Source organism: Aaosphaeria arxii (assembly GCF_010015735.1).
Source record: "Aaosphaeria arxii CBS 175.79 unplaced genomic scaffold BU24scaffold_3, whole genome shotgun sequence".
Lineage (NCBI taxonomy): Eukaryota > Fungi > Ascomycota > Dothideomycetes > Pleosporales > Aaosphaeria > Aaosphaeria arxii.
Window position 1 is genome coordinate 1,338,613 of NW_022983476.1, and position 26,782 is coordinate 1,365,394.

General features: G+C 48.7%; 14 protein-coding genes across 14 annotated transcripts; 5 read left to right on the forward strand and 9 right to left on the reverse strand.

Moving 5' to 3' along the window:
* Positions 1–999: 999 nt before the first annotated feature.
* BU24DRAFT_432062 (uncharacterized protein) lies at positions 1,000–4,195 on the forward strand (the record flags this gene model as incomplete). Its single annotated transcript, XM_033529904.1, has 2 exons — positions 1,000–1,152; positions 1,463–4,195. 2 exons carry the CDS (start codon positions 1,000–1,002, stop codon positions 4,193–4,195), a joined length of 2,886 nt encoding a protein of 961 aa, XP_033385644.1.
* A 3-nt stretch (positions 4,196–4,198) lies between these two features.
* On the reverse strand, positions 4,199–5,445 carry BU24DRAFT_490500 (UPF0041-domain-containing protein). The gene is made up of 2 exons (XM_033533716.1): positions 5,132–5,445; positions 4,199–4,963 (listed from the first exon to the last, which is right to left on the reverse strand). The coding sequence occupies exons 1-2, from the start codon at positions 5,290–5,292 to the stop codon at positions 4,636–4,638; spliced, it is 489 nt and encodes a 162-aa protein (XP_033385645.1). The 5' UTR covers positions 5,293–5,445; the 3' UTR covers positions 4,199–4,635.
* Positions 5,446–5,722: 277 nt separating this feature from the next.
* On the forward strand, positions 5,723–6,321 carry BU24DRAFT_344408 (NADH dehydrogenase, alpha subcomplex, subunit 2; the record flags this gene model as incomplete). Its single annotated transcript, XM_033523400.1, has 4 exons — positions 5,723–5,808; positions 5,950–6,056; positions 6,166–6,198; positions 6,263–6,321. 4 exons carry the CDS (start codon positions 5,723–5,725, stop codon positions 6,319–6,321), a joined length of 285 nt encoding a protein of 94 aa, XP_033385646.1.
* A 1,590-nt stretch (positions 6,322–7,911) lies between these two features.
* On the forward strand, positions 7,912–8,463 carry BU24DRAFT_460371 (uncharacterized protein; the record flags this gene model as incomplete). The annotated part of the gene is made up of 1 exon (XM_033531817.1): positions 7,912–8,463. One exon carries the CDS (start codon positions 7,912–7,914, stop codon positions 8,461–8,463), a length of 552 nt encoding a protein of 183 aa, XP_033385647.1.
* Positions 8,464–8,594: 131 nt separating this feature from the next.
* Positions 8,595–10,316, reverse strand: BU24DRAFT_490502 (uncharacterized protein; the record flags this gene model as incomplete). The annotated part of the gene is made up of 4 exons (XM_033533717.1): positions 8,595–9,331; positions 9,389–9,576; positions 9,625–9,716; positions 9,777–10,316. The coding sequence occupies 4 exons, from the start codon at positions 10,314–10,316 to the stop codon at positions 8,595–8,597; spliced, it is 1,557 nt and encodes a 518-aa protein (XP_033385648.1).
* Positions 10,317–10,515: 199 nt separating this feature from the next.
* Positions 10,516–11,978, reverse strand: BU24DRAFT_367004 (carbohydrate-binding module family 18 protein). The gene is made up of 4 exons (XM_033524333.1): positions 11,393–11,978; positions 11,324–11,340; positions 11,006–11,227; positions 10,516–10,952 (listed from the first exon to the last, which is right to left on the reverse strand). Exons 1-4 carry the CDS (start codon positions 11,490–11,492, stop codon positions 10,650–10,652), a joined length of 642 nt encoding a protein of 213 aa, XP_033385649.1. The 5' UTR covers positions 11,493–11,978; the 3' UTR covers positions 10,516–10,649.
* A 751-nt stretch (positions 11,979–12,729) lies between these two features.
* BU24DRAFT_344881 (NAD(P)-binding protein) lies at positions 12,730–13,718 on the reverse strand (the record flags this gene model as incomplete). Its single annotated transcript, XM_033523422.1, has 3 exons — positions 12,730–12,778; positions 12,830–13,405; positions 13,468–13,718. The coding sequence occupies 3 exons, from the start codon at positions 13,716–13,718 to the stop codon at positions 12,730–12,732; spliced, it is 876 nt and encodes a 291-aa protein (XP_033385650.1).
* A 1,176-nt stretch (positions 13,719–14,894) lies between these two features.
* On the reverse strand, positions 14,895–15,787 carry BU24DRAFT_432067 (acyl-protein thioesterase 1; the record flags this gene model as incomplete). The annotated part of the gene is made up of 4 exons (XM_033529905.1): positions 14,895–14,997; positions 15,048–15,472; positions 15,548–15,638; positions 15,693–15,787. 4 exons carry the CDS (start codon positions 15,785–15,787, stop codon positions 14,895–14,897), a joined length of 714 nt encoding a protein of 237 aa, XP_033385651.1.
* Positions 15,788–16,364: 577 nt separating this feature from the next.
* Positions 16,365–17,705, forward strand: BU24DRAFT_327615 (DNA glycosylase; the record flags this gene model as incomplete). The annotated part of the gene is made up of 1 exon (XM_033522998.1): positions 16,365–17,705. A coding segment is annotated over one exon (1,341 nt), but the record flags the coding sequence as incomplete, so codon positions are not given.
* A 686-nt stretch (positions 17,706–18,391) lies between these two features.
* On the forward strand, positions 18,392–19,877 carry BU24DRAFT_344681 (uncharacterized protein; the record flags this gene model as incomplete). The annotated part of the gene is made up of 8 exons (XM_033523410.1): positions 18,392–18,631; positions 18,787–18,967; positions 19,021–19,200; positions 19,253–19,275; positions 19,333–19,368; positions 19,431–19,564; positions 19,619–19,646; positions 19,698–19,877. The coding sequence occupies 8 exons, from the start codon at positions 18,392–18,394 to the stop codon at positions 19,875–19,877; spliced, it is 1,002 nt and encodes a 333-aa protein (XP_033385653.1).
* Positions 19,878–20,182: 305 nt separating this feature from the next.
* BU24DRAFT_407356 (uncharacterized protein) lies at positions 20,183–20,848 on the reverse strand (the record flags this gene model as incomplete). The annotated part of the gene is made up of 1 exon (XM_033525804.1): positions 20,183–20,848. One exon carries the CDS (start codon positions 20,846–20,848, stop codon positions 20,183–20,185), a length of 666 nt encoding a protein of 221 aa, XP_033385654.1.
* Positions 20,849–21,232: 384 nt separating this feature from the next.
* Positions 21,233–22,404, reverse strand: BU24DRAFT_367020 (alpha/beta-hydrolase). Its single transcript, XM_033524334.1, has 3 exons — positions 21,977–22,404; positions 21,556–21,909; positions 21,233–21,508 (listed from the first exon to the last, which is right to left on the reverse strand). The coding sequence occupies exons 1-3, from the start codon at positions 22,340–22,342 to the stop codon at positions 21,332–21,334; spliced, it is 897 nt and encodes a 298-aa protein (XP_033385655.1). The 5' UTR covers positions 22,343–22,404; the 3' UTR covers positions 21,233–21,331.
* Positions 22,405–22,691: 287 nt separating this feature from the next.
* BU24DRAFT_420356 (uncharacterized protein) lies at positions 22,692–23,812 on the reverse strand. The gene is made up of 2 exons (XM_033527444.1): positions 23,414–23,812; positions 22,692–23,357 (listed from the first exon to the last, which is right to left on the reverse strand). The coding sequence occupies exons 1-2, from the start codon at positions 23,508–23,510 to the stop codon at positions 22,942–22,944; spliced, it is 513 nt and encodes a 170-aa protein (XP_033385656.1). The 5' UTR covers positions 23,511–23,812; the 3' UTR covers positions 22,692–22,941.
* A 172-nt stretch (positions 23,813–23,984) lies between these two features.
* BU24DRAFT_420357 (isocitrate lyase and phosphorylmutase) lies at positions 23,985–26,594 on the reverse strand. The gene is made up of 5 exons (XM_033527445.1): positions 25,898–26,594; positions 25,548–25,836; positions 24,663–25,499; positions 24,346–24,599; positions 23,985–24,287 (listed from the first exon to the last, which is right to left on the reverse strand). The coding sequence occupies exons 1-5, from the start codon at positions 26,310–26,312 to the stop codon at positions 24,280–24,282; spliced, it is 1,803 nt and encodes a 600-aa protein (XP_033385657.1). The 5' UTR covers positions 26,313–26,594; the 3' UTR covers positions 23,985–24,279.
* Positions 26,595–26,782: the final 188 nt, after the last annotated feature.

The window sequence follows — 26,782 nt, forward strand, 5'->3', positions numbered from 1 at the left end:
CGGCCATTAATTACGGAAGTCGATATTATTGGTGACAGCATTGTGTTCAGTATTTGCCATGACTCCTTCTACTGCAATGAATGGCGTGCAAATTGAACGCGCTGAACGGAACGAATATTGGCGTCCAGGCACACGATGATCGATTCGTACCGTTACGACGAGCAACCCCAACAGGCTTGTAAATACACTGTACAAGAGAGAAATCGTGCAATCCGGCCGGATTAATTATGAGTATAAATACGAGTGCTAGCGATGGCAGTTGAGTCAGGTTTTGTGGAGAGAATTAGGGAGATGTAAGATGTCCGTGATTCCAGGCTGGTTCCATGATTCCATGATTCTAGAGGCTTGGCGAGGGCATTGTTGTTCAATCCACCCTGAATCCTGACATCAGTCCTCATCTCGTTTAAAGCTATTCCCATCATATCATTATTACAGCGGTACTACTGCTAGGTTGTCCCATTGCTTTGTCTCCTTGTTGTCCCGTTCATCCCCTGTGTCTCCTTCTTTCCGTACCTCCCTATTCTCGAAGCGTTTGTTGAGAGGAGAGGCCTAGAGACAAGTTGTCCAGTTGCTGGCGTGTCCCCGTCCTCGTGCATGGCTAGGCTGTCAACAGGCTAACATGTGTTTGTACTGTGTGGCGTCATTCCCCCGGCTTTGTCTGCGGTTGATCGTCTTGATAGGCGGCTGATAGGCGGTGGGCAGACAGCTGAACAATAGGCGAGATGCAAGATGCGCGATGCGTGACAGGGAACAGGTGCCTCCTACCAACCCGTGGGAGCGACTGGGATCTCTGCCCTGTTCTGCCCTGTTTGAACCTGCCAGATGAAACATAGCGAGATTGTCTACACTGCCCAGAGGCGACCCAGGCGACCCAGGCCGACCACAGGCTATCTACCCAGGTAGCCAGCCCTTTCTCCATGAGAGTCTGTCGTATAACTCCCTTCATGTCGCCAGCATGCACTGGTGTGTCCCCCTAAGCTGCAACAGCCCGTTGAAGCCATGCCATTAAGGAAGCGCCTCAACCCTCGCACGGAGGAAGAGGAGGCGTCCGCAGATAAGCCAACCATGAGAAGGAGCGGGTCGAGGCGCCAGCGGATTCTGGATTTCTTCAGGTCTAGGATGCACAAGAAGTCGGAGGAAGGGGCTGTCGTGGTATGTAATCCTTTCGGCTCTCAGTGCCCATATTCTCTTCTCCCTTCTCCTGTTATTCTTCTTCTCACCTTTCCTCACAATACATGTGCTAATGGCCGCTTTCCGCTCAAAGATACCCGTGTCTACGAACAAGAGTAAACCTACCGACCCAGAAGTCCCGCGAGACTCTATAATCGCCGAATCCACCCAGCCGGCCAAGTCAACCAGCTCCGTCGAGGTGGCAAAGGCGGGGTCGGTTGATAAACCCCAGCACGAGCAAATCTCAAGTGTAACCACCCAGTCGGAGCAACAAGAGGAAGAAGAGCTACAGGATAAACAAGAGACGAAGGGCGAGCTATTGACCGAGGACCATATCCATTCCCTTTTCTCAGGTGCACCGCATTTTGCTATATACAACGCGGATTCGGGCCCTATACCCGCAGTCTCATTCCCTTGGGACTTTGAACTCACCACTCGAGATGTGTCTGACTGCTTTCAATTCGCACAACCTGCCTACTCTGCATGCACGCTGCGTAAGCATCTACCATATTTACTGCAGTCACAGGATCGCGAAAACAGATATGACGGCTACGATGTTGGCGTTGCTGAGATTCCGAGTATGCCTAGTGCTCAAGGACTCGAACCTGGCAGCATTGGATTCGTCCATTTTATGGAATTGCCAACCTCGGACAATCTCGTTACAGACCTGCAACAATCCCAATCAAGCAATGGTTTCCTAGAATCAATTAGAAACAAAGAGCAGATGCAAACTACCCCGGAGAAATTGGGTATTCGCAAGGTCGACATGGGCCATGTCTATGACCGACTGGCAGAGTTTGGTGATCTTGTTGAGGCATTCCAGGACAGCCCGGAGCGTATCACAATTTTGAACAACCAGTCTTCCGGCGATTTATATGCGAATCTTTTCGGAAAGTTTCTAATGCCACCTTCCTATGATTCCTCGGCCGATGACCCGACGGGTATGAAGGTTCAAATCAATACCCTGCTTAAAGTATTACGCCAGAGTGGAGCCTGGTATGACTTTAGCCTGGTGGAATGGCGGATCAGACTCGGCCAGATCTTGTGGAGTGATGACGAAGCAATCGAAGAGATGCATCCAGAGACACTATGGACTGAACGCGAGATTTTGCTTCTTCAGCTTACTTTGGCCTGCGAGCTGCTTCTGCGCCTTGATGCAATCACTAGCATGGAGGCCGAGGAGGTTATCGCAAAAATGCACGTCCACAAAGAGGATTATGAAGGCTTCTTGGAACTGAAGACACGGAAAACCGACTGGGATCTTGTGCTAGCTCGACGATTTCTGGACAATATAACAGTCATGAGGGACGTGGATGTGAAGATACCAAAGGCAAGGACTTTACTATCCATGCTCAGCAAAGATGGGCCTCAAGACGCCCCAAAAGCAGATATCGTCTTCCTGCCACGACACCAAGAACGCCAACTGTCCGGATTGATCCATTTTGCGGAGACCGTCCAATGGCCCGGGGTCGACTTGATCGTGAAAGAATTGAGCGATAAGCTAGGTATTCATAACGATACAGAAACTGAGCAACCCCAGGCTTCAACGCAAGGGAAGGTTTTTGAGCCAACCACTCCATCTTCAATAAGTATTTACGGTACACCACTCGCCACACCAAGATCTGGACATGGCATGCAAGATAGTTATTTTGGTCATTTGACTAGGCCTCAGTTGGATCGTAACATCACTGCTCGCTCCCTGACGGTACCTTTGTCGAGTAACTTACTCGCCCATCCCACGACCAGCGCTATGAACACTACGAATGTTGGTGGTTGGTTGAGTCGGTCCTTCCTTACAGGATTGGTACTCCCAGGTGAACCCATCGCCCACTTTCTCATGTCTACGCTACTAGAGAATGACAAGCTTGCGATAGCTGCACTTGGAGACAGTGCCAATCTGTACGGGGGGTTTGTGTATGCAGACAAGAGCTGGTGGAGCAAGAGCAGCGTTGTTGCACGTGTTCTCGGAAGTTTAGAGAATGCTAAGGACTGTATGGGATGGATCTTTGTTCCAGTACTGCCGGCCGATCTCGCCGATGGCTGGTATGCTGTCACTAGTGACCAAGTTCACTTGGAACAACCGCCTCGAATTCGAGCTGAAGGGGACATGTTAGCTGAGGAGTCGGCGCTGATACCTGCCCATGTGGAAGGCAAGGTCAAACCTGGCGATCTCGCACTGCCGCAACACTCTAGCGTCCCTCCTGTTCCCTCCGTACAATTCGTCAAGTGGATGTTGACATCGATTGCGACCGAACCACTGGATAACGACACAGCATCCGCACCTCCTCCGGAGAGTGATACGAACATTGCTTCTCTCGAATTTGCAAGCCCAGCAAGAAAGTCGACATACACGCTTACTTTAACTCACGATGTCCAATTTGTCACTTCCTTCCCTTGTACTTCGCCATCCATGTCGACTTTACCCAGTATGCCGCAGATTCTTAAGCGCTCACTAACGCTTTCTCGATCCTCTTCTAAGCGTAGTATACACAATACGTCTGGCGGCAGTAACCGCCTCCCCAGGGTTCCTGCTAGCCGTCGCAATAGCCATGGATTTGAGCCACTGCTATCTCACCCTCCAGATTCTCCGAGTCTCACGCCAACTCGGGCTTACTCTCCCATCCCCGATGACCAAGAACCACAACAGGGCACGCCAGCACCCCCTCGAACTACACCCATGTCAGCCCACCCACTGCATATTTCATACGCCTACCAGGTTGTCCCAGTTGCTGATGTTATTGAGCCGGCATTTACGTTACCTTTCAAGATCAACAAGTACACTTCTCCTTTTCCATCAAACCTCAATACCCCAAGTAGCGAAAACCATGTGGACGTTAAGGATGATGACGGAAACAGCATCCTTGTGCTCGATGCTCGCTCATCGAAAGACCTTGAACTTTTGGCACGAGCATGGTGTGCCCAACAAGGACTGCATGCCATAATTGGTCGTACCGAAAGAACATGTCTTGCATGCTGCATCCGTGAGGCTAGAGGTTTGGGGATTCGGATAGTTATCAGAGTCTAATTTCTTTTGTTTGCGCGATTTCGATGAAGAAGCGTACATATACCCCTAAGATTGTAACGGTTTACTTAACGAGGCGGCGTTAATGATCTTAATAGCAGATACCCGCCTATTAGAGGCTGATGAAATTAATGATAGATCTTTTGATCGTAAATAAGCCTTCTAATGTGCATCAGTATGAATCGTGCACATGTTCACCCGTTCGATAGGCATTAAGGCTTGCAACCCTTTGGAAAGGATTGAAGGAGGCATCGCGTCATAGAAAACGGTCTGAATTGTACAAATATATCCGCAATCAAACCCAAATGACTACCCTAACGCAGCCAGTGAACAGCGACGCCAACTTCTGTCATGATTGATGCATGTAGCTCAATGAATATGTGTTTTTCCCTGACCCACTATCTTCAACACATGTAACCTTTACACCCAAGTGCGGCCAGCTTCTACGACTTGACAACCTGCTCTGCCTTCTTCTCCGCCGCCTTAAGATCACCCTCAAGCTCCTTTCCCTCAGCCTTGATCTCCTCGCCAGCATTCTTCAAGCTCTGCTGGTACATGAGGATACGCGCAACCTGGGTGGAACCGACGATGAAGAGGAAGAAGTTGACAGCGGCAAGGAACATGTTCTTGGGCCTGATGATGAAGCACCATCGGGTCCAAATAGCGCCGGTGGAGGTGAGGGCCAAGTTCTGTGTGAGGGAGAGCTGGTCGGCGGGGCGCGTGAAATCGGAGACACCGGTGAGGACGAGTCCCCATTTCATGATCGGAGCCCTGTGAAATCAAACAAGCGTCAGTATTTTGTTTCCTCTTCTCGATAACATCAATTGATTGCAGGGGTTTATTTATTTCCCATTCAATCTTGCGCGCTGCATGCTCGCGTGTGACTACTCTTCTGCGATATCGGATTGATGCATTATGACGAGGGAATTCCAAACATACCAGAAGTGGACGGTCTTGGGACCGACAGGGCTGTTCCAGAACTTTGCGAAGCCTGATGCCTCCTCGGGGGCGGCGGCCGTTTGCACTCGTCGCCGGAGGAGCGGCTGGCGGAACATTGGCTTGAAGGCATTGAAGAGGCGGGATGCGGGTCGATGCGACATGTTTGCGGTAATCCTTGGTTTTTTTTTGTTTAATGCGAATCTGCACGACCCTGGAGAGGGAGGAGGAGGACCGAGAGGGTGAGTGGAGCGTGGTGGGAAGGTTGGGGTCGCGGTGTTGCAGTCAAAAAAGACGCAAAGGATATAAGAAAACAGTCAATCGACGTTCGTCGTCGTCGGGTCCGAAGATACGAGTAGCTCGCTCACTCTTTCTTGGTGTTCAGGAAAGAATGCCCCGGGCTTACGTTGGGGCGTTCTCCGATACGTCCATTTCGCTAGTCGCCATTCCGGTCTAGTGCCGAAATGGGTTGCAACGTGCGGGTACGAAGCTTTGAAGCTTGAACGAACTTCCAAAAAGACAACGTCACTTCCACGGAACGTAAACGATCGATTGACGGACGCCCGAAGCGCGAGATATACGACGGTTACAAAAATGGCAACGAAATACGCTTTCTCCCAGGGTTTGAAGGAGTTGAGGTTCCTGTTCTGCCAGACCAGCGAGCAGAGCGCTGCGACCAGGTACGCCCATTACGATACGCACAACCTAGGAGATGGACATCAAGGGACTTAAGAGCTTGTGGCTCTCACTGGATCATGTGGACATAAATATGAATATAGATACGGAGTCGAATGGCAAGCGGTACTAACGTAGCACCTCAGGAACTTCCTTACCAAGAGTTATCCGACGATGAAGAAGCACAACCCGCACACCCCAATTCTCATCCGAGAGGCAAGCGGCATTGAACCCAAGGTTTATGCGAGATTTGGTAAGTTTTGGATGATCTGTGAGGCATATATAGCGGATTGGGTGTTGCATGCGACGGTTGCTGGAGAAACCGCGATTGAGGTACAATTGGCTAACGTCTGATGCTGTAGATTTCGGCAAGGAGAAGTCGGTCCCATTGAAAGGTAAATAGATACTGTTTCCCAACGTTTGAGTCACTCGGATTCAGAAGGCTAAACCGTACATCAGGATTGGATGACAAGGCAATCGAACAATCGGTCTCAGATCTAGTCAAGTCGACGATATAACAAATACAACCGAATCGATAAGCGGAGTCGCGGAGCAATTGAGAAGCGTAGTTAAGTGCGCCGTCGTAAAAGGAAGGCTGTCAGCGGCAATTAGTCTGCACAGTATTCTGTGTAAATGTATATCATGAAGAATATCCCAATCTAAAGTTCTCCACTAGCTCGCATCTTTTCGCCTGCAAGACTGACCCGCTAAATCTAAATGTCGTTTGCTTGGACTGTCGGTGCCTTGTGCTGTACATCTGCATAAACAAACGCTTGGCGGTGTAACCCACCATCACGCTCGACAGCCCCGCCATCTCTCTGACGCATGGTATCAGTAAAACCTCCGGGAAATTTACATTCTACATTGATATCGCTATTGACAATTCAGAGAGGAATAGCAACCGAATCGGCGGCATGTTCGGAAAGCCCCCTATGCCTGCGGTGCTCAGCATCGTTCAAGATGCTCATCAATCCATTCTCATGAAGATTACACCGAGCACTCACCCAACTGTAGCCATCAAGGAAGGCATCCATTGGCAAGCACTCCCGGAGGATGTTCTACAGTGGGTGAAAGAGAATCCCGGTTTAGCCACTGGAATTGCCAGCTGCGTTGTCGTTCCAGCTGCTGCCGTGGCTGCAACACCCTTGGCCTTGAGCGTCGCAGGATTTGGCCTCGGAGGCATTGGTGCAGGTAAGTGGTTCTGAAGGAAAAGCCTCTTCAGTCCCCTCCACTGACCGAGACATAGCTTCGATCGCCGCCGGTGTACAATCAGGCATTGGGAACGTCGCCGCGGGTAGCATATTTGCAACTCTTCAAAGTGCTGGCGCTGGCGGTGCGGGCGCTGCTACAGTCAATCTATTCGTCGGGGGATCGACTGCAGCCGCTACAGGTACTGCCACTGTCTATAATTATCTGAAAGCCAAATGGTGAATGTGATCACTTAGTGTATTGGGCGATGGCCATTATGGCATTGGTCGTGTCCGCCCGGGAAAGGCATACTGAAATGAAAGGTGGGCGAGGATATATCGTTACTTTACCTCGACCTAGAGGGGAAATCGACTTTCTTTAGTATTGTTGAAGGGCATACCAAGTATCACCACATCACGGTCATGACATCACGATCCCGACCTGTGGGCATACGACACCACAATGAAATAAAGAATGTTTTTTTTCCATGCTGCATAACCGTTCATTTAATTATGTTGTGAGAAGAGAACCACTATTAGGATGTATGCTATACCATAAGTCTAAGCTATGACACCTCTTTTGGTGCAATCACTGCAGAGTAATTTCTTTCACCCTCTTTTTGCGCACGGTTGCATTTGACATTCACTTTTTGTACTTTGACACAGTGATTCACGTGCAGGGAATTAGCATTAAAGCTCATAACACCATGCATCCCCAGAGCCGCACACTACCCACCAACATTACTGGGTCGTTCTTGAATACTCACATGTTTGCAAATCCGGTACATTTTACCCATCTCTATACATATGGACATCTATCAACCCGAGCGTAGCTGACTTCTCAACGGAACACTCTCAAAGTTCTCAATACAGTTGAAGACGTTTTGAATACCACCGACTCTTCAGCATCCAACATCAACCATGGAGTCGCACATCTCCGACGTTCTTCCATCCGAGGAGGCAAGTCGGTGCGCCGCATGCGAAGAGCACGAAAGAAAAAACAGTCTCAATCAACGGTTGCTTCGCGAGAGGAGCCGAGAGCTCAACATAGCGAAGGCCAAGATCGATTTCCTAATTAAACGAGTCTACGAGAGGGAGGATCAGGTGCGGAGTGCATGGGTCATTATCAAGAAAAAGTCCGGCTACATTGATGAATTCTTGTCAAGGAGTGACGCGCTGTACGAGGAGATTAGAGTTGCCTTAGACAACAAGCTTCCCCCTTACGTTCCCCCTCCGGAGCGAAAACGACGGGATTACTCTACGATACTCGGCAGTTCGAGTCAGGCTTCTCCTCGAAAAGATGAATTCCCGGAACTGATACGACGGGCTGACGCTACGATCGCCGAAAATGAACGTCAAATCGGATTATTGAGGGAGGTTGCACAGGCACTCAACTCGATGGCCACGGGCAAGGAGGGTGAGGCAAATCCCGCTGGTCAAGGAGTACAGTCCCCTGATAATGTAGAGAAGTAATTGAAAACACTTCATGTCTTGTACTACCAACGGTAGAAACATAGATCATGAACTTATCCCTAGTATTATATCGTGTAGAGGGTAATATTACATCGACGGAAGACTTGCATGTTCAGCTGTATTTTTTTCAGTCAAGCCTTTCTCAAAAATGGATGCCCTTTCCACCAAACCCCCTTCTCCCGGTCCATCCTCTCCAGAAAACGATATAGGTCCGATCGAGCTGTAGGCCGAATAAAAGCCCCATAAGAAATCCATTCGCAAAGCCATATTAGATATGTTTCAAATCCCGGTGGGTACATTGGGTTGTGTTGCCGTTGATTATCTGTCAGGTTTCGTAACCGTGGATATACGGCCCAGTCTCCCAGTCGTGTTAAATGGCCCATCAGTTCCTTAATAGTGAACAGTGTTCGAGCTTGTTCGAGACAATTAAACTCCTCAATGAGAGCGGCATGCAATACTTTCGATTCGGGAAATCTCGTCGGGTTGTCGGCATCGTGGCCCCATGGTTGCAGTGAAGCAGCATACACAGGTACTCTCATCATCCAATCGGTTAAGTGCTCACTGCGAATGTGCGCTCGCGCAGCGTCTCTGACTCCCAATGCGATATCGGGTTGTTCACGGTTGTGCAGACTAAACGGGGGGATATATCCAGATTCTTGTGAGAAGTTGATCTCGCCGACCAGATCTCGTGTCAGCATGTTCTCCAGCGCGTCAATAACGGTTCGCCATCTCCAAAACTTGACTTCATCCGGTCGAATGAAATCGATACGGCGATTTCCCACAGATATGAAGAACCGACAGGTAGGACAGCGTATGAATGGACCATCAGGATACTTATTGACATCTTCTGGGCCTAGCTTATTCTTATCTGAAATTGTTAGCCGTGCGTTCGGACATGTTCATCCAAGTTCAAAGGCAGTATTACCTGCTGCATCAATCAGAGATACCGAGCATGTGAGGCAAAGGAAGTGATCGCAGGGGAATCGGTAGGCTGGCCCAGCTTCGGTAAAGAAGGTATCTAAGCACGATGGGCAGTCCTTCTGATCAGGTGGAAGTTTTTTAGGACTTGGCACAGGTCGAATCCCGCACTCAATTATATCGTTTCTAGGGAGCCTGTAATGCTGTTAATTTAATAACATGTAATCTTGTGACTGTACATACCATTGTGTCTGCGGACTTGGGAGATGTAGAACGTTCTCAAATTGGTCGATTGTGTTCCACCAAGCTCTGTCAAAACTTGATGTGAACAAATCCTGCGAAACAAAACTCATCAATACAGGATCTATTAATATTATACCATATACACCACTAACCTGTAACCTTTGCCACCAGCAGTCGTGCTTGACACTCGAATTCGGCTTTAAATCCTTCCATTTATTCACGGGAATGTGATATGTTTGAGTCTCGCGTGCGGCCTTAAAAGTCTCACCATGTGCCAGTCGAATGGCTGTCGTCCTCCTAATAATGTAGTACGGCCCATCCTTCAACTTTATCTTCCCTGCCTCAAGAGTCGTATTGCCCTCATAGCAAGATATGCGTGCCATAGCTCGCCCAAGTGAGTTCCTGCTCTTGCAGTCTTGTTGACGCGTCTGGGCACTCAGCGTAGCCTTGAATTTCTCTAAAGTGGGAGGACGATTCTGTTTGGACTGAACTGGGGATATGGAAATGAATGTATTATCCCACTGCCCGCGACCCTGCGGCCGAGATCGTTGCGATGCGTTTCTTGGGGCTGGCATGAGGAGTTGTGACTTGTGGTAATCGAAGAGGCAAGGATAGACATAGCGAGTCATATGGTGGGCTTCCATGATGTTTCCGCCGCCACGGAAGTAGAAGTCTTTGGTGCTCTCATTCATCGTGTTTGATTATTGGGGATGGTTCTATACGATGATTTTTGAGAATGATTAGATCACAATCCCTGAACTCCTCTGGCGGGGCCAGGGAAAGTAGGTAGATATATGCGTCGTCAATGAGGATGAGCATGCGCGGAGTCAGAGCTGCTCAACAAAAGGATACCGGGAATGTGTGGTGAGGAATAAAATTCACGTTGGGGTAACATGGTTCTCTACGTCTACGTTCAATAGAATATTTGTGAAAGGAAAAACGCTACTCAAGACAAACTGCAACATTTTCTAGCCAACCACAGGGACTCTTGTCTCTAACGATTTCGCTCCAGGAAATGGGGAACTCTAAGAGCAATTTCCCCAGTTAGACTGACACCAGTTGTCGGAACCACAGAATTCCGGCCCAGTACCACAGAAATTGGATCCTGAGCAGCAAAGGCCAGAAGCACACCTCTTGTTCACGATGGGCCCGCAGGTTTCTCCAGACTGTGCAGTCCCGGCGTTTGAAGGGGACTGAGTAGGCTTTGGTTGACTATTGCACTTTCCGAATCCTGCCTGGCAGCCCGTTCCACAGTACATGGCTTCATCTTGAAGATCGTTCTTCGGCCCACAGTGGCCGGCAGATGAGCAGCATCGGTAGAAGTAACCCTGATTATTTTAGTATCTGTATGAGGAGCTTGTACAGCATGTGCACAACGTACATTCAAACCGACACCGGGGCAGCTGATCCCTCCCTGAGCATTACCACAAACATCGATATTGGGAACCTCGCCAATGGTCTGACCAGGGTTTTGACCAGGAGCTTGACCAGGAGCCTGGACAGGATTTTGGCCAGATTGTTGTCCATTGTTGCAGGTTGATTGAGCTCCAGAGAATTGTTTCATGCAGGTAGCGGCATCACAATATTCTTGGGTGGTTCCGCACTGTTCTATCGATTAGTATAGGACGTCATAAATTTTCTTAATCCTCTTAGACTGTGACATCCATTCATGAGGATCAGGATGTTCATTTCAACTTACCCAACCGTATTGAGAGCCTTGTTAGTAGTTAGCATTGTAGATCATAACAATGAATTCAAAGACTCTTACAGCATTGTCCAGCTTCGCACATCTTGTTGTCGAAGTTGGGTCCGCACTGGGCATATGCTACAGCTGCAAGCGCGGCGATAGATGCGAGAGTGAAACGCATTATGAATTATTGTCGATGGTGATGATATCTTGAAGCGAAAGACTTGGATTCAAAGCGATGGAATATAGTAGAGCAGGAGTAACAGCTGGCTTTATGTGTAATGAGAGACTTGAAAATAGAGGACAACTAGATGGAACTGTCTCAACGTTTTTATATATTCATTTGAGGGGCGTAGGCCCATGGGTCCAACCCGATCTAGCCACACACGAACCTTTTGAAATGCGCAGTAAAATTTAAATCCCCCGCACGGAGATATGTCTGAGGCTTCGTGACAATGCATGGGCCCAGGATCGGAGGCTGAGTGCTCTTTGAATGCATTCGATACTGTTGTGGTCCCGAGTACCATGAAGCGTTCGACCCAACGCCAAGCTCAGTTCGACTTGCTTCATCCATGGGAAGCGATGTTTTGTATGTATAATTCCTGTAGTCCTTGACCCAATTAGGCTGTTGGGCGATATAATTGGTACCGGTAAGGTTGAGTTTCTGTGACAGGAAGTTGATGTCCGGACTGCTTCTGGGGGTGCCTGAGGTAAGCTTCGCCACGAAGCGAAAGGAAGCTGATGACCATAACGGAAGTCGGCTCAATTCGCGCGGCGCCCTCATCTAAACGAAGAGGTCAAGAAACGATGAAGACACCTTCGTGATGATGCACGTCTCATGTTTTGGGGGTCGAGTAAGCCATAATTCTTGACCATGGTTTTCGCAAACTCCGTGCTTGTATCGTCTACACAAGAGAACTTAGAGGAGTCTGTGAATTCTATTTTATTTCCCAAAAAAAACTGTCTATTTCAATAGGGAAATCACGAATTCCAAAATCGAATAACCCAGTCAATTATATTATGTGATGGGATGGAATTTCAACTTGTACCAGGATAGTGTGGCGCATGCATCTGGGCGCCACCCAGTTGAAGATCCACGTCGCTACATCATGAAACGTGGAGAACGGGGTTCTAGACCTACGTAGCGAGCTTGCACTGATACCAATCACATAGATCAAAGTTGTAAAATGGGCCTCATCTGATGCATCTCATTGATTCTGATTCCTTGCTAACTGTGCCTGAAGCATTCTCTGGGCACGGTCAGCCGTTATGCCTTCTTCCCTTGGCCAACCGCGCAATTTGGTGAATGCGAAGTCTGTGAAGGACCGCCCTGTATACCTGTTTCAGCCCTAAAAACAGCAATTGTGCACCTATGTCTTCGCCATGTAAGAGGTTTTAAAGAACTGTGTCCTTTTTGCTCACGTCCCTGCCTGGATAAGGTAGCCGCCGTCCACAGCAATCGTTTGCCTACAGTCATTAGCGAAGTTGCGACGCATCGGAACTGCATGATGCACTCACCCATTCAGGTACTGACAGCTTGCGGCGAAGAGAATGGCAGCGGCCATGTCTTGGTCCTTTCCGGGTCGCTGACTAGGTAGCCCTTCTTTCTTCTCCTTTGGCATATGACTCTTTTGTGTTTCGTCACTCTCCTGCGTGGTCATTTCGCTCGGGAAGACGCCTGGAGCAATAGAGTTTACTCTGACTTTCAGACCAGCCTGTTGAATCTCAGCAGATAGAAGCTTATTTAGATGAACTTGGGCTCCCTTGCTAGAGTTGTAGGCGAAGTGGCCCTGAGATATACGGACCAGACCAGAAATCGAGGTAATGTTGATAACCGTACCCGACCATCCTGGGTGGTTTTCCGTTGATTTTTGGAGAAGAGGCAAAAATGCAGTTGTCATCATGTACGGGCCGACTACATTGGTAGCATAGGTATCTGTCCATTCTTCAACGGAAGTGGAATCAAAAAACTCTTTTCTGGCTTCCTCTGCGCTCTTTTCTCCAGAAGTGTCGGCTTTGGAGGTGGCAATTCCAGCATTGTTAACCAAGATGCAGAGGCACTTCTCACGAGATTCGATCTCTTGAACAAGTTTTCTATTATTTTAAGTATCTGAACCCAAACAGCATTATGGGGAATACAGTGGCCAGAGACTTACTTGACGCCCTCTTTGGTTGCAACGTTTCCCTGAATCGGTATAATTTGACCTTGAATGTCCTTACTATAGTTTTCTGCGACAGTATCCAGTTTCTCCTGAGTGCGTCCGGTGATGTAGACCTTGGCTCCATTGACAGCTAGTGCTTGAGTGATCATCAATCCAATGCCCGAACCGCCGCCCGTCACCAAAGCAACCCTGTCCTTGACATTGAACACTTGTCCAAGTTGGAATTGCTGGTTGTTATTCGACATACTGTAGCTTCGTTTGTGAAAATAACCCTGTGATTGTGCCGCTTGATATCGTGCTTTCGTGTGAATTGGAAATGTTTCTGCTCTTTCGATGACAGCGATCGAGGAATAGGGTGCAGTCAATATGTTTGCTGTATGGTGACGATAGTTGACGTCACAAGAATTTCTGACGACAGAACGTAGCACATGCGTCAGTATGACATTGGAATTCCGCGAAATAAACATCATGCATTAAAAGATGGGAGAATGAGAGGAAAGGGGTACTTGAATGAACGCCTCGAGTCTTATAGTCATGGCTTTGGTGCCGATGGTCTCGGGTGTTCGCGACGTCAGAACCAATCGAGAAGTTTTGAGGCGCCGTATGATTGCATCATACTGAGGGAGTGGAGATGTTTCAGAGACCTTAGTTTCAACTTCATTCTAACGGAGAAGATAATTGCACAATTTGGGGATTTGGTGAGCCTAGCTAGTGAGAAGGTTAGTTTTCTTCTTTATTTAGTTAGGGGGTTTGAGCTGAAAGCCGCGCAATGTTGTTGGCTCAATTGCATTTCTGTTTGCGGGAAATGCATGCCCGACTTCAGTTAGATATCTGCCAATGTAATGTTGTTTGATCTGTGGACTGGCAATTGCTAGGAGGCGTTGATGCGCGAGAAACAGAAAGGTTTATACTTCTTGGCGCTCTAATCGACGATCCAATAAACTGGTATTATTGATACTCCGTGATCTTTCGGATAATAGCTGCCAGAGGCAATTTCTAGAGACATGCTCTGCGATAATAAAACTATTGGGCACAATAACGGCATACTATATATGCCATCGATAATCTTTAGCCTGGATGAAATTGCATTGTTTGATCAACCTCTCATGAGCAAAGGGACTGTATAATGAATAGGGAACCTTTTAAGCTCCTTGTTCGATACCAAACGATTATGGAAAGCTCTCGGGTAGATGCGATACAGGGCAGGTGTGAATTCACGAAGATATCTAAAATGGGCTGCATTAGTCGTAGCGATCTTGAATGCTAGTTCATTCCTCTTTGGTAGCTGGGTATTTTGTGAGGATTCTCCACCGCAGCCCTTTGTACACCGCTAGCCAGGCGAATACAATAGATATCAGGAGTATTGTCGCGGTTGTGAAGTCGACCTGTCCGGGAGCGAGGTTCCGGATCTCCGCAAACAGTCAGGAGCTCCCGTCCTTCCCATCCCCAAGTGGGGGAATCTGTTGGTTCAGGTATGCTTCGAGGTGATCAATCTCTTCAGGGTCCGCAGAGTGGACGAGGTTTCTGGTTGGTAGAGTTAGTCCGAGCATTTCCATGAAGCTGGGCTGCCATACTCGTATGTCCGGAAGTCGATCTTATATCCCAATGCCTTAAGTGCATCCGCGCTCATCTGACCATATTTATGCGCAACGACCTGATCGGAATCGCCGTGGCCCATGAAAATTGGGGTATTCTGATTCGGTGCTTCCGTGGGGATCATGCCCTTGATCTTGCTTTGCAGCAGAAGATAGCAGCTCAAGCCGAAGATACCTCCAAGCTGGTCTTTGTATGTGACTCCAGATAACAATGACATAGCACCTCCCTGTGAGAACCCTCCAATAACGACACGGTTCGCGGGAATGCCCTTCGCTACCTCGGCATCGATGAGGGAGTGGAAGTAGTCCTTGGATCGATTGATACCGGCTTCGTCTTCTTCCCGAGCAGCTAGGTCTGACAACGACTTGATGTCATACCAGCCCGGCATCCGCATGCCCATGTTCTGGTCAGAAGTGAGCATTGTGGAAGAGAGATGAGCTCCAGCATCCCGATCTCAGGTTCCGAGTTTCTCACATACCAGTGTTATCGGGATATTTGGCGCATTTGGGAAAATGAAAGAAACTTCCTCGAATTTGCTTCGACGTCGCCAGTTCTCTGCAAGGAAAAGCCTACAACTTGATGAGCATGGGACAGAGAGCGTGGGGGGAACGAGGCCTGTTTACCAGCCTGCGCCACTATCACCCAAGCCATGGGCAACAATGACTGTAGCAGTATGTCGCTTGAGGGCGGGAACGACCAGTGGAGCTTTTCCGGCCATGCTTTCGTAATGATAGGGGAATTGAAGGTTGAGAGAGTTGCGGGGTCACGATAGGGTTTGGTGTTACACGAGTCGCGCGATCGCGGGTTTCGGTTGTCCCTGCAGGGTCCAAGCTCCAATCAAGTACGTCATGTCGTATGTATCTACGTGACCATACCTTGTATATCCTATCGTCAAGTACATATTTTGGCACTTTCCTCTTTATTGTCATATCAAGCTGAGTATATGCGACATTTGAGATTTGGCTCGTGGCAAAGACGGGTCTCAGATTCAACAGCGAGCCCCTGATTTCTCGGAACAAAGCTTATTTACCAATCTTTGACCGCACAAGCTAAGTCTGGCGATACATCGCGTCCCTTGGAGGGTGTTCCCGGACATTTCAGATTCATCACTTTTCGCAATGCCAGGAAGGGTGACCCGTGGATCGGCTGCTAGGCTCGCCACTCAGCAGTCCAATGCCAGAGACGCCGCCCGTGACATTGGCGCTTCAACTACAACGGAATCCCGTAGAAAACGCACAAGCGGTGCAGCCATTGTCGAGAAGAAGGAGCATTCCAATGGTAAAGAGGAACTGATTCCATCGCCAAAGAAAAAGGCCAAACGTTCGAGAACCGACGCCGTGAAAGAAGAACCAAGGGAGGACCTTCCCCACAATCTGGGACATGTGGAAGATATTTCTGTGAAACAAGAGGCAGAGGAAGATACAGCACCGAAGAGATCGAGCAAGGTCCGAAAGTCTAAAAGCCTAGCATCACCGAAAAAAGAAGCTATTTCAGAGGAAGGTACCCCTGGCACCAAAGCGAAAGCGAAATCAACAAAGACGAAAAACAACACCTATGGCTTAACACCCGGGCAGAGTCCATACCCAAATTATCACCATCCAACTAAAGCCGAGTGTCAAGAAGTCGTCCGCTTACTCTCCAGCATACATGGGAAAGTCACTGCCCCCAAAACCATTCCCACACCATCCCTTACAGTGTCAGGCTGCGGGGAAGTGCCTTCCGTGCTAGACGCACTCATCCGAACTCGGCTTTCGGCTGCTACTTCCAACACCAACTCTTCTCGCGCATTTGCTGGCCTAGTATCCAGATTTGGAATCCTTAAGAATGGTGTTGGAAAAGGAAGCGTTGATTGGAACAAAGTACGCTTAGCGGACACAAAGGAGATCTTCGAAGCTATCAAGAGTGGTGGCCTTGCAGATGTAAAGAGCAAGGATATCAAGAAAATATTGCAAATGGTTTGGGAGGAGAACCAAGCTCGTCGTGACTCCTTGGCCTCTGAATCCGCGGACAATCCAGACCAACCTTCCGTGGATAAGGAAGCGGAAATAAGTAAAGCAAACAGAGATGTGATTTCGCTTGACCATCTCCATCAGTTCTCGAATGACGATGCGTTCAACGCCCTCACCAAATATCCTGGTATAGGCCCAAAGACGGCATCCTGTGTCTTGCTATTCTGTCTCCAGCGCCCCAGCTTTGCCGTTGATACCCATGTATTTCGCCTGAGTAAATGGCTCGGATGGGTGCCTCCACCAGGCGATCCAGCCGGTTTGCCTACCGGGAGCAAAGGGACGTTCAGCGGGCCAACTAGGAATTCAACCTACGCGCATCTAGATGTCATGATTCCGGATGACCTAAAGTATCCACTGCATTATCTTCTAATAAAGCATGGGAAAACATGTCCGAGATGTAGAGCGATTACAGGCGAGAATAGCGAAGGCTGGGAAAAGGGTTGTGTGATAGATCACCTTGTTCAGCGAACCGGTGGCCGTAAAGAAGCTCGACCGAGCACAGCGAAGACCAAGACGTCAGGTGAACGCAAAGCGAAAAGAAAAAGGGCAACCGCATACGACGATGACAGCGACGAAATAAGCGATATCAGTGATTTTGGTAGTGACGAGGAGAGCGATTTTATTGCAACTTAGTCGGGGCCTTTGTTTTAATGCAAAACACATTCTTAATGTCAATAGTGCAAAACGGTCCCAACATGGCGCTGTTCGAAGTGTTTGGGCAACCCCTACAACCATATAGGTGCTGAACAGATATCCATCCAACTCTTTCCGGCGAATGCTCGGACATATGGCAATTGTACATTTTCCCTAGGATTATACTTAATCTGTATAGAATGTTCCTGGGTGTGGGGTACTATATTGTTCGCCTCTCGAAGCGGCTCCCGGCAGAATTGTTAACTACCGTACGCGCTGATCCCATGCCGCCAAGTCCTAATCCAGACAATATTGAAGCTTCAATCGACGTCAAGGTCTGCCATTGACTAGATTATAGTGTGCTGGGCGAATTGAGGTATTGGCGGAATATGAACACAGTCTCATCTTCCGCACATTGCCATATGCACTTGGCTATAGATTTCCCAAGGTTGTGTCTCCCCTAAATGAAACTAAGCAGGCAATCACAATCCATGACCATAACAACCCCACGATATTGGACCACGAGACTGGACTGAGGTAACACTCCGAATGCAAATATAGATGAGATCCGCCTCCCCACAAGAAGAGGGAGGTTGCATAAGAAGTCCGCCAAGTCCGTCTTCAAGTCAAGGCCAGTTCCGAACTCAGTGGCTCCTGGTGTTCTATCAATAATCTTCGTAATGTTGTGGGCACCCTACGCATCCCTAGCGCTCCTTGCGCCTAGTATTCATGCTCTCTTACGGTTCTCATGTTCTCAACTGGTCATAGAACGGCTCGATCCACTCGTCAATCCTGGTGAAAAACAGTCCCCTCACGTACACCAGATCATCGGCGGCAATGCGTTCAATGCCTCTATGGACCCAACTATATCACCTTCAGATGAAGCGACTTGCACAACATGTACCTTTGCTGAAGATTTTGTACGTATTTTACCATCGTGGTCGCGAATCCGAGGTTGAAGCTGCTCGATGCTGTCTTCGTATCACAGATTACCTCCTACCTTCTATTCCCAACGCTCTTCCTTGACGAGTTCAACAAAGTTTTTGAATTTCCAGGCTGATTATATAAAATGAAGTCCAATTACTGGACGGCAGTACTTTTCTACCGTGCTAAGAATGGTACATTCAAGCGAGTGCCTATCAAACAAAATGTTGGCTTCGAATCTGCTTCGGGTGGTATGACGGTGTACTACACACCTATCCTTCAAGGAAAAGCCAAAGTCACAGCATTCAAGAAAGGCTTCAGAATGATAGTTGGTGCGTTGGTCACCGCTGGTTGGTACTACCACCTTCTAACACAGAATACAAAGGCAACCCCTCCTACAGGACCGAGGCAGAGGCGAAAAAGTTCCGCCAGTTGACCTACACATGCCTCCAAAACATGAACACTCGCACCGGAGAGACACTAGACTTCCCAAAAAAAGCCTGCCCGGCTGGAATCATGGTGAATGTCCGTTTCCCAACGTGTTGGGATGGCGTTAATCTAGATTGTAAGAATTGGTATCGCGCCTAGGAAATTCCATGCTGACTTAGAGATTATAGCCCCGGACCATATGGCTCATGTGGTATGATTCTTCTGTAACATTCCTGTAGTGTACAATTTGTTGTTAAAATCCGAGTAGGCTTATCCCAGCAGCGGAACTTTCGAAAGTGGTGGAGTAAGTATTTCGGTACCTCATCTATAATGACACTTCCGCGAGACTGACGTTACCTATTTTAGCCCTGCCCGGCATCGCATCCTGTCAAACTCCCGCAGCTATTTTACGAGGTCATCTTTGATACCACGAAGTTTAATGACAAATCACTGTGGCCTACAGACGGCAGCCAGCCCTTTGTATGGAGCTTCGGTGACCAGTGAGTTCCATCAGCCCAGAAAGTATAGAAACAAAGTTGACGTTGTATGTACAGGACCGGATACGGGAACCATGGGGACTATGTAAGTCGAAACCTCCTCTACTTCTTTTTCAGTCATTGATCGCTGTTGTAGGTGTTCGGTTGGAAAGGTGATGCGCTCCAGAAAGCCATGGACTCCAATTGCAACATAAATTGCCCCGAACTGAAGACCCAGAGTATTGCAACAGGAAACAAATGTGCCCAGGCACAGAAGGTCAAGGAGAACTTGGATGGCTGGCTTACAGAACTGCCAGGAGGCATGCCAGTCGTGTAAGATGTTAAAGTATACACATGAACAGACCAAGGTTATGGAAGAATGAATCACACTCTTTTCTAATTTGATTCCCGATTGCCGGGACCGCGATAGCCAGCATTATACTGCTAGACTCCGCAAACACTATTATTACATTCCGTTCTCTGCTTCAGTATTGACCCTTACCACTCCTTTAGCTCTAATTAACTTCGCCATTTGGCTTGCGTCCTACTTGGGCGTGATCCAGTGATGCAATACTTGCCATATATACCGACTCCTGGATTCCCTCTCTCTTACTATTATCCCCAATCTTCAGACGAAAGATATCAAATCCCATCATCCACGTTCTCCTCTGACACCGACTCTACACTTGGACTCCTATAACCTAACGGCACCCGAGTCTCAACGCGGTAGCCGTTGCAATGCTCGATTTTCCCACTTTTCTTCCCTCCACACAATCCCCTTTCCACTCCTTGAAGTCCTTTCGTACACCCTGGTGGAAGGGTACGTAAAGAACGCCCGGCTCTTTCGCTGACAGTCGGATATGCATCAGACGCGATATTGGTCCCGTTACGCTTCTCGCTGGGCTTTCGAATCGTATCAATGGCAGCGAGCCCAGAACCTTTGACATACCCAGACTCACCACCACGAATTCCATCCTGCCCCAGAAGCCGCAGACGCCCCAGCATCTGCCGGACCCTTTCCTCCGCTTCTCTGTCAACGCCCTGATGCAACACTTTGCCCATTCCTTCACGCATTTTCGGAGGTTCCACGATAGTGACCTCACGCATCCTCGGAAGCTCCACGATAGGGACCTCACGCTCTTTGACCTCACTGACGAGCACGACTTTTCTACCCTGTCTCGATATACGCTTCGATGTGGAATTTGACGTTGTTTTTGGTTCGTTGGTTCGTTTCTTTGGTTTGCTTCCTTTGTGTCGGACGAGTTGGTTGGCTCCGTTGGAGTCCTTGCGGATTTCGTACCACGACATCTTTGGTGTTTGTGTATCGCTGAAAATCGTTGTTCATGTGTGCATGAGAAGGAATGAGGTTGTGGAGTTGAATCATAAGAACAAGGCAGGCATTACGAAAGGACAGAAGGATCTAAAATAGGAAGACTGGGGGAGGACTTTGTGTGGTGCAGTGAAAGAGCATTGTTTGCACTTGGTGAAAGAGATTGCTTGAAAGAGCTATGGAAGCAATAGTATTGACAAAAGTGATTGTTAGACTGCATGAGACATGATCCACATTTTGGAAACTGGGTGTGCGCTGCAGTGATTGCTCGTCGTGTAGCCAATTGCTTCGGCTGATATCGCTAATCTCATTGCAAAATACCAGACAGAGCTGCGTTTGAATTTCGATTTAATCATTTAGTTGCTTTATTCATCAGGATATTGATGCATAATTGACTGAAATAGTTGCTGTCCTATGAGTGATCGTACGCCTTTAATCGGATTTTGTTGCGGTTGTTTGTCCTAGTTTGCGTATGTTTTCAAGAACTTGAGAACGTGCTCATCTACCTCTTTAGGACGAGAAGCATTCAGGAAGTGATGTCCACCTTCAATCAAACTCAACTGAGCGCTGGGTGAATTAGTGAAGAGCGCAATTCCTTTCTCCGCATTTGCGACCGAATACACAGAATCAGCAGTGCCCTAAAAGATTTAGCTCGACATCAATATCAAAGGACTAACACACTCACCTGAAGCCATAGAACAGGACACTTGACATCACTCAATCGAGAGTATAAACCATCCCGATCCCTCAAGTTGATCGACGCCATCCTCATCCTCTTCCTGCCGTCATCACCCTGATAGTTCTTCTTCAGCTCACTCTTCCAGAACTCACGAACCTCGCTCGGGCAGTCAGGCCCGAACCCAGAATTGACGACCAAGTCGCCGAAGTCGTCGGACGCGACGAACTCGGGTGTTGCTTCGCTGGAAGACAGTGCGGAGATGGTAGCCCCTAGCAAGTCGAGTGGGTTCCAGCATCCAAGTTCGCGACTGATCCCGGATTCGTAGTCCATAGAGGTACCCAAAGGAATGACGCCGAGGATCTACGTACTCGATATCAGTTTTCCTTTCAATCACCTCAAAACGGAGTCAACCATCGCCCAAACCCACCTTTTCAGGCGCCAGAAGCGCCATCCGAACCGCAATCCACCCCCCCTGACTCGTCCCCAGCGCGAAGGCCTTCTCCACTCCCAACTTTTCTAGAACCTGCAAATTCATGACTGCGGAGTCCCAGTACGTCCAGTTCTCCGCGTGGGCGGTCCTGGTCTGGCCATGGCCGAGGAGCTCGATGGCGAGCAGATTTGCGGTGGAAGCGAGGTCCTTGTTGGAAAATTGGTCGCGGTAGAGGTCGGAGGTCGTGGTGAAGGAGTTGATGAGGACTAGAGTGGGTTTGGAGTTGTCGATTGGGGCGGCGGTTTGATATGCGGCGGTGATGCCGCCCAGATGGGGGACCTGGATGGTTTGGATATTTGACATGATTGGATGTTTGTCGTAGATTCACTGCTATTGTACAATTCGAAGAAACAAGGCGTTTGTGAGAAGAATCGTGGCATGAGCGTGCATGTTTGTTTTCATAATTTACTAGGGCATTTGCCGCGGTACGACACAATGAATCGTGACGTACTGTGGAGAAAGTGGAACCAAGGCGGCCCGTCGGGATATTTTTTTCTCGTTATGGGATGCTACCGATGCATCATAGATGCTTGTTCAATTGGATGGTGTATGTTAGATCCCAAGGATCTCCTACCTGAATGGTGTTAGTCTTAACAGTGTTTCCAACTGCTAGCTTGCAAATAGCACCGCTTCGGCGCTTCTATGTACTCGTAGAATTGACTGGTTTGACTATGAGTGCAGTACCTCGCCGATATAATTTTGATGGAGTGTTTGTTTGCGTATATTTTCGTGACGTTACGGACCTCATCACTTGCGTAGGATGAAACACCTTGTATAATAAGTAGACATGCATGGTCTGGGGGTTGTACTTCTTTGTATCCAATATACCAGAAGCCATAGCGACTCTTCTTCTTCTGGCCAAACCACTGAACGCAGATATCGACTTTTATATCTCACCCACTCTACGCAGGCTTCCTCCCTCTCGCATAACTCGAAATCATATACGCGACCCCAGCACTCGACCCTATTCCCGCACCCCCAAGCACACCCGTACTCAGTCCAACCGGAATCCTCCCTCTCCTCACACCCAGAGCACCCACGACCGCACCAGCCGCTGCGCCATCAAAAACCCACCAATCCGTCGCAACCTCCCCTTTATTTTCCAGTAGTCTCCACGTCCTGTCCTGCCATTCGATCTCTTCTTTGCCCCGCATTCGTCCGTACGTCATGAGCACTCCTGCGACCGAGCCGAGCACGATGCCACGTGCGGAGTGTGTGAAGAGGCGGGGGACTAATGTCGTAAAGGTGAATGGTGTTTTGTGGCGATACCGGGATGCTAGAAGTGATGTTGGCGCGGTGATGAGGGATATGAATGAACCTGTTGGAGGTCTGTCAATGAGCTGTCTTATTTGGGACGGTGGGAAGCTGTTGTACCCATCATTGCTGCGGCACGTGTGACGTGCAGGTAGAGAATCGCATGCGAAGAGACTTGATCTTCGGCGTAGGCTGCGTGAGGGAAGAGAGAAGTCATTGTGATTGTTCGTTCGAAAAGGCGATACCAGTGTAGGAATTTCAATTGAAGTTGTTGGTATTGTAGTAGAAAGTAGAGAATATCAATTACTGGTACAGTGGTACGATATATTGATACAGTTGATGCTGAATGGAACAGTTGGAGGAGACAGTAGTTCAAGGTGGCAGTGGATAATGCTGAGGTGGATGGTAGCTCCAGCAGATGGGCTGGGCCTTCTTATAGCTCATGATGGTAGATATGTCCTAGCTGGTCAAGATGAGGGGCCAGCGGTCGAATGTTCTGCAGAAAGAGATGGCTACGAGTTCCTCGTACAATGGGAGGATTGATCTGGTAGCACGGACGTCATCTCCTGATCCATAGCGCCGGTCTTCAAGCACCGTATCCCCGACTTCAACCACTTTCGCCCGTAATGCGGACTAAAACCCCTCTGATTCGTCCAATGGATGCATGGCTACTCGTCGCATTCGCTTGAAGGGCAGAACAGATTACTATTCATTCCTTAGTGCCAGCCTTGTCGGTCTCCAGTTACCCCGTTCTGTCTCCATACCAAAAATACCTGTATCCACAGCATCGCAAAATGATTCTTGAAGTCCGCCAGTGTATTGTAGTAGGCTTGGACAAGTAAATAAATCATTTCTGAAATGTCATACATTGCAGGTAGATGCCATCATTGAATAAACTAAGGTGTCTGATTCCTTTCAACAAGTATCTAGAGAGCTAAAGGTATATACAAACAACTCCATTTTATGGGTCTATTTAGGTATGAATTCTAGAAGCCTGCAACGAAAGTAGTTAGCGATCTATGCTGGCAACATAAAGAAATCATATCACTTACCTGCTTCAGTATTTCCCTCGCCCATACTCTTGCTGCCGGAGCTACCGCTCTGTATCGATCCGAGGATACCATCAATATAGCCTGCTCCACTCCATTTCTGGTGAGTGAGCACGTCACATCCGATTTCCTTCTCGCGAGCCTGCACAAGGTTCACGTAGGCGAGCATGCCTTGGTCCTTGAAGGCGCGGGATAATTCGCAAGTGATAGTAGCTGTTGAATGAAGTCCGGCGAGCGAAATGAGTTGGAGTACGAATCTAAGCAATTCTGTTAGTATACATTCTCATACCACTAGGGGAGTGGGCAATGCAGATACATACCCATGTTTCGCCAGATCCCAGACAAAGTTCTTCAAAGACTCTTCAGAAAAGCCCTGTCCCATCCAGTTGAAGCTTGGGCTCAAGTTGTAGACGAATTTCTTGTTAGGTTGAACCTTCCTGATTTCGCCAGCAAAGCTAGCTGCCTTCTCGACGTTGGGATCCGCAGTCTCAACCCACAGCAGATCGGCGAAAGGAGCGAATTCTTTCGCACGCTTCGTGGCTGCTGCAATACCGGCATTGTAATGGTAGAACCCCTCGCGAGTTCTTGGAATGTCCCAGTTGAAGTAGACAGGCGACTTGGTGTATTTCGCAGCAGTCTGGCGGCGCTTGAGCAGCGAGAAGTTCGGGTTCTCTGCAGATTCCTTGAGGTACGATTCGATGGTCGACTGTGATGCGCCTTCTTTCTTGAGATGTTGGACCACGGCTTCATCAAAAGTGACGAGTTTGTGCTTCTTGACCCATGCGGCTTCGTATTGGTCAATCTCTTTGCCTGGGGCGCCTGCTGCCTCCATATTCTGCAGTGTCTCTGCGAGCGGCTCAGACTCTTCCGTAACGCCCTTGATGAATTCATGATCCCGAACGTCAACAGCACTGCTTATGAGCTTGCCACTCTCAGAGTCAGTGCGAGCAATAACCAAATTTTCACAGCCCATCACGTCCCACTGAAATCTTGCAGCGACGAGACGGTTGATGTGATCGCCGACTGGTACCAAGACTTTTCCTGCAAGATGTCCGCACTTCTTGCCACCGTGCAGTTGGTCCTCGAAGTGCACTGCAGCCGCACCATTCTCGGCGAAGAGCTTCGCCAATTTGATAACAGCGGAAAGACCACCGTGCCTGTCTTGATGTTAGTATTCGTATACATAGTAGCGTTGTTCAACGCACCCAGTGTCACCATCAGCAATGATAGGTCGCATGTAATCCAAGTATGGGGTTTTCGCACGTTCCTCCGCACTCAACTTCCTTCGGTTATCCCAGTTCTTGCGATCGTGCAATTGTTGTGCCTTGAAGAGACGCTGCACTTGGTTTGGCACCGTGTTGTAGGGGTAGTCACCAAAGTCGGCGGAGACTTCGTTTGTGGTGGTCAAAACTGATGAGCATGCCCATCCAGAAATATAGAGAACTTCCTGATTTGGAGCTTGTTGTGTCATTTGTACGGGGTCAATTGCACCCACTAATGTGGAAATAATATGTATTAGCTAATGTATTTTCTACTGGGAAGAGATGGGACGCACTGGTATGTACTGGCTCGCCCTTGGATGCGCGCTCCTCGAGAAGATTGAAGAGTTTCCGGGCCATCAATGAGCTCGGGTATGTTTGCTGAAGAGCTCCGCGCTTGCTAACAACATCCTCTGGAGAGTATGGCCTTTTAATATCCTTGTACCGAGGCGAAGCCCACCAATCCTTCACTTGCTGTACCTGCTCCTCGAAGAGGGCATCTTCTGCCTGTCCAGCCTTGGAGGCTTCTGGGAGGAGTTGGAACGAGTCACCGGGGAGAGCGGCGGAGACGGGAGGATCTACGGGTTTGAGTGTTGAGCTCGACATGCGACACGAAGTGGTAGAGAGCGGTCGGAGGAGCTTTGGTGCTTGAGCTGATATTCTCAGAGATCGACTCTGGCGCACGACGGAGCGCGAGACTGTTCGTAGCATTTCGTTATGTGGTGTGAGCGAGAGATGAAGGATGTTTGAAGTGGTAGGTACTGCTCCAGGATATACTGCTGCTGGATGCAAGAGCAGTACTAGCGGGGAGCGTTGGTAAGCGTTAGCAGTTACCGAGTAATATGTGTATAGGACTACAGTAACGAGTAGTAGTGAGTTGTAGAAACAGAGGGAAGTCAATCTTGAGCTTTGCCACCCGTTCTACGCTACAGTGGGAATTGGTTTTTTGTTTCACAGCCGAACGACCGAAGACAGGAAGCAGAGAAAAAAAAATCAGTGATCTAGGAATGACTTCTCGCACGCGGAGATATTGATCTAAAGTGGAATGAATTTCTGAACGCCTGCCACTATGCCATAAATCCAATGTGGTAATAGTAGATTCCTGTCGAGTAGTGGGAGGGTAACATTCTCCTCCTCTGACGTCCACGCGGACCGAGGATAGCCATGGAAACTAACCCCTT

Excerpts from the sequence above, each read along its gene's own strand:
- BU24DRAFT_367020 (XM_033524334.1), bottom strand. The coding sequence starts at position 22,342 with ATGTCAAATATCCAAACCATCCAGGTCCCCCATCTGGGCGGCATCACC. Across the intron at positions 21,910-21,976 it reads CGCTTCTGGCGCCTGAAAAG|ATCCTCGGCGTCATTCCTTT; the intron begins GTGGGTTTGGGC and ends TCGAGTACGTAG. Across the intron at positions 21,509-21,555 it reads GTCCTGTTCTATGGCTTCAG|GGCACTGCTGATTCTGTGTA; the intron begins GTGAGTGTGTTA and ends TAAATCTTTTAG.
- BU24DRAFT_367004 (XM_033524333.1), bottom strand. The coding sequence starts at position 11,492 with ATGCGTTTCACTCTCGCATCTATCGCCGCGCTTGCAGCTGTAGCATAT. Across the intron at positions 10,953-11,005 it reads GCCCCGGTGTCGGTTTGAAT|GGTTACTTCTACCGATGCTG; the intron begins GTACGTTGTGCA and ends TAAAATAATCAG.
- BU24DRAFT_420356 (XM_033527444.1), bottom strand. The coding sequence starts at position 23,510 with ATGACTTCTCTCTTCCCTCACGCAGCCTACGCCGAAGATCAAGTCTCT. Across the intron at positions 23,358-23,413 it reads ACGTGCCGCAGCAATGATGG|GTTCATTCATATCCCTCATC; the intron begins GTACAACAGCTT and ends GACCTCCAACAG.
- BU24DRAFT_490500 (XM_033533716.1), bottom strand. The coding sequence starts at position 5,292 with ATGTCGCATCGACCCGCATCCCGCCTCTTCAATGCCTTCAAGCCAATG. Across the intron at positions 4,964-5,131 it reads CCCAAGACCGTCCACTTCTG|GGCTCCGATCATGAAATGGG; the intron begins GTATGTTTGGAA and ends TTGATTTCACAG.
- BU24DRAFT_420357 (XM_033527445.1), bottom strand. The coding sequence starts at position 26,312 with ATGCTACGAACAGTCTCGCGCTCCGTCGTGCGCCAGAGTCGATCTCTG. Across the intron at positions 25,837-25,897 it reads GGGCGAGCCAGTACATACCA|TGGGTGCAATTGACCCCGTA; the intron begins GTGCGTCCCATC and ends TTTCCACATTAG. Across the intron at positions 25,500-25,547 it reads ATTGCTGATGGTGACACTGG|GCACGGTGGTCTTTCCGCTG; the intron begins GTGCGTTGAACA and ends ACATCAAGACAG.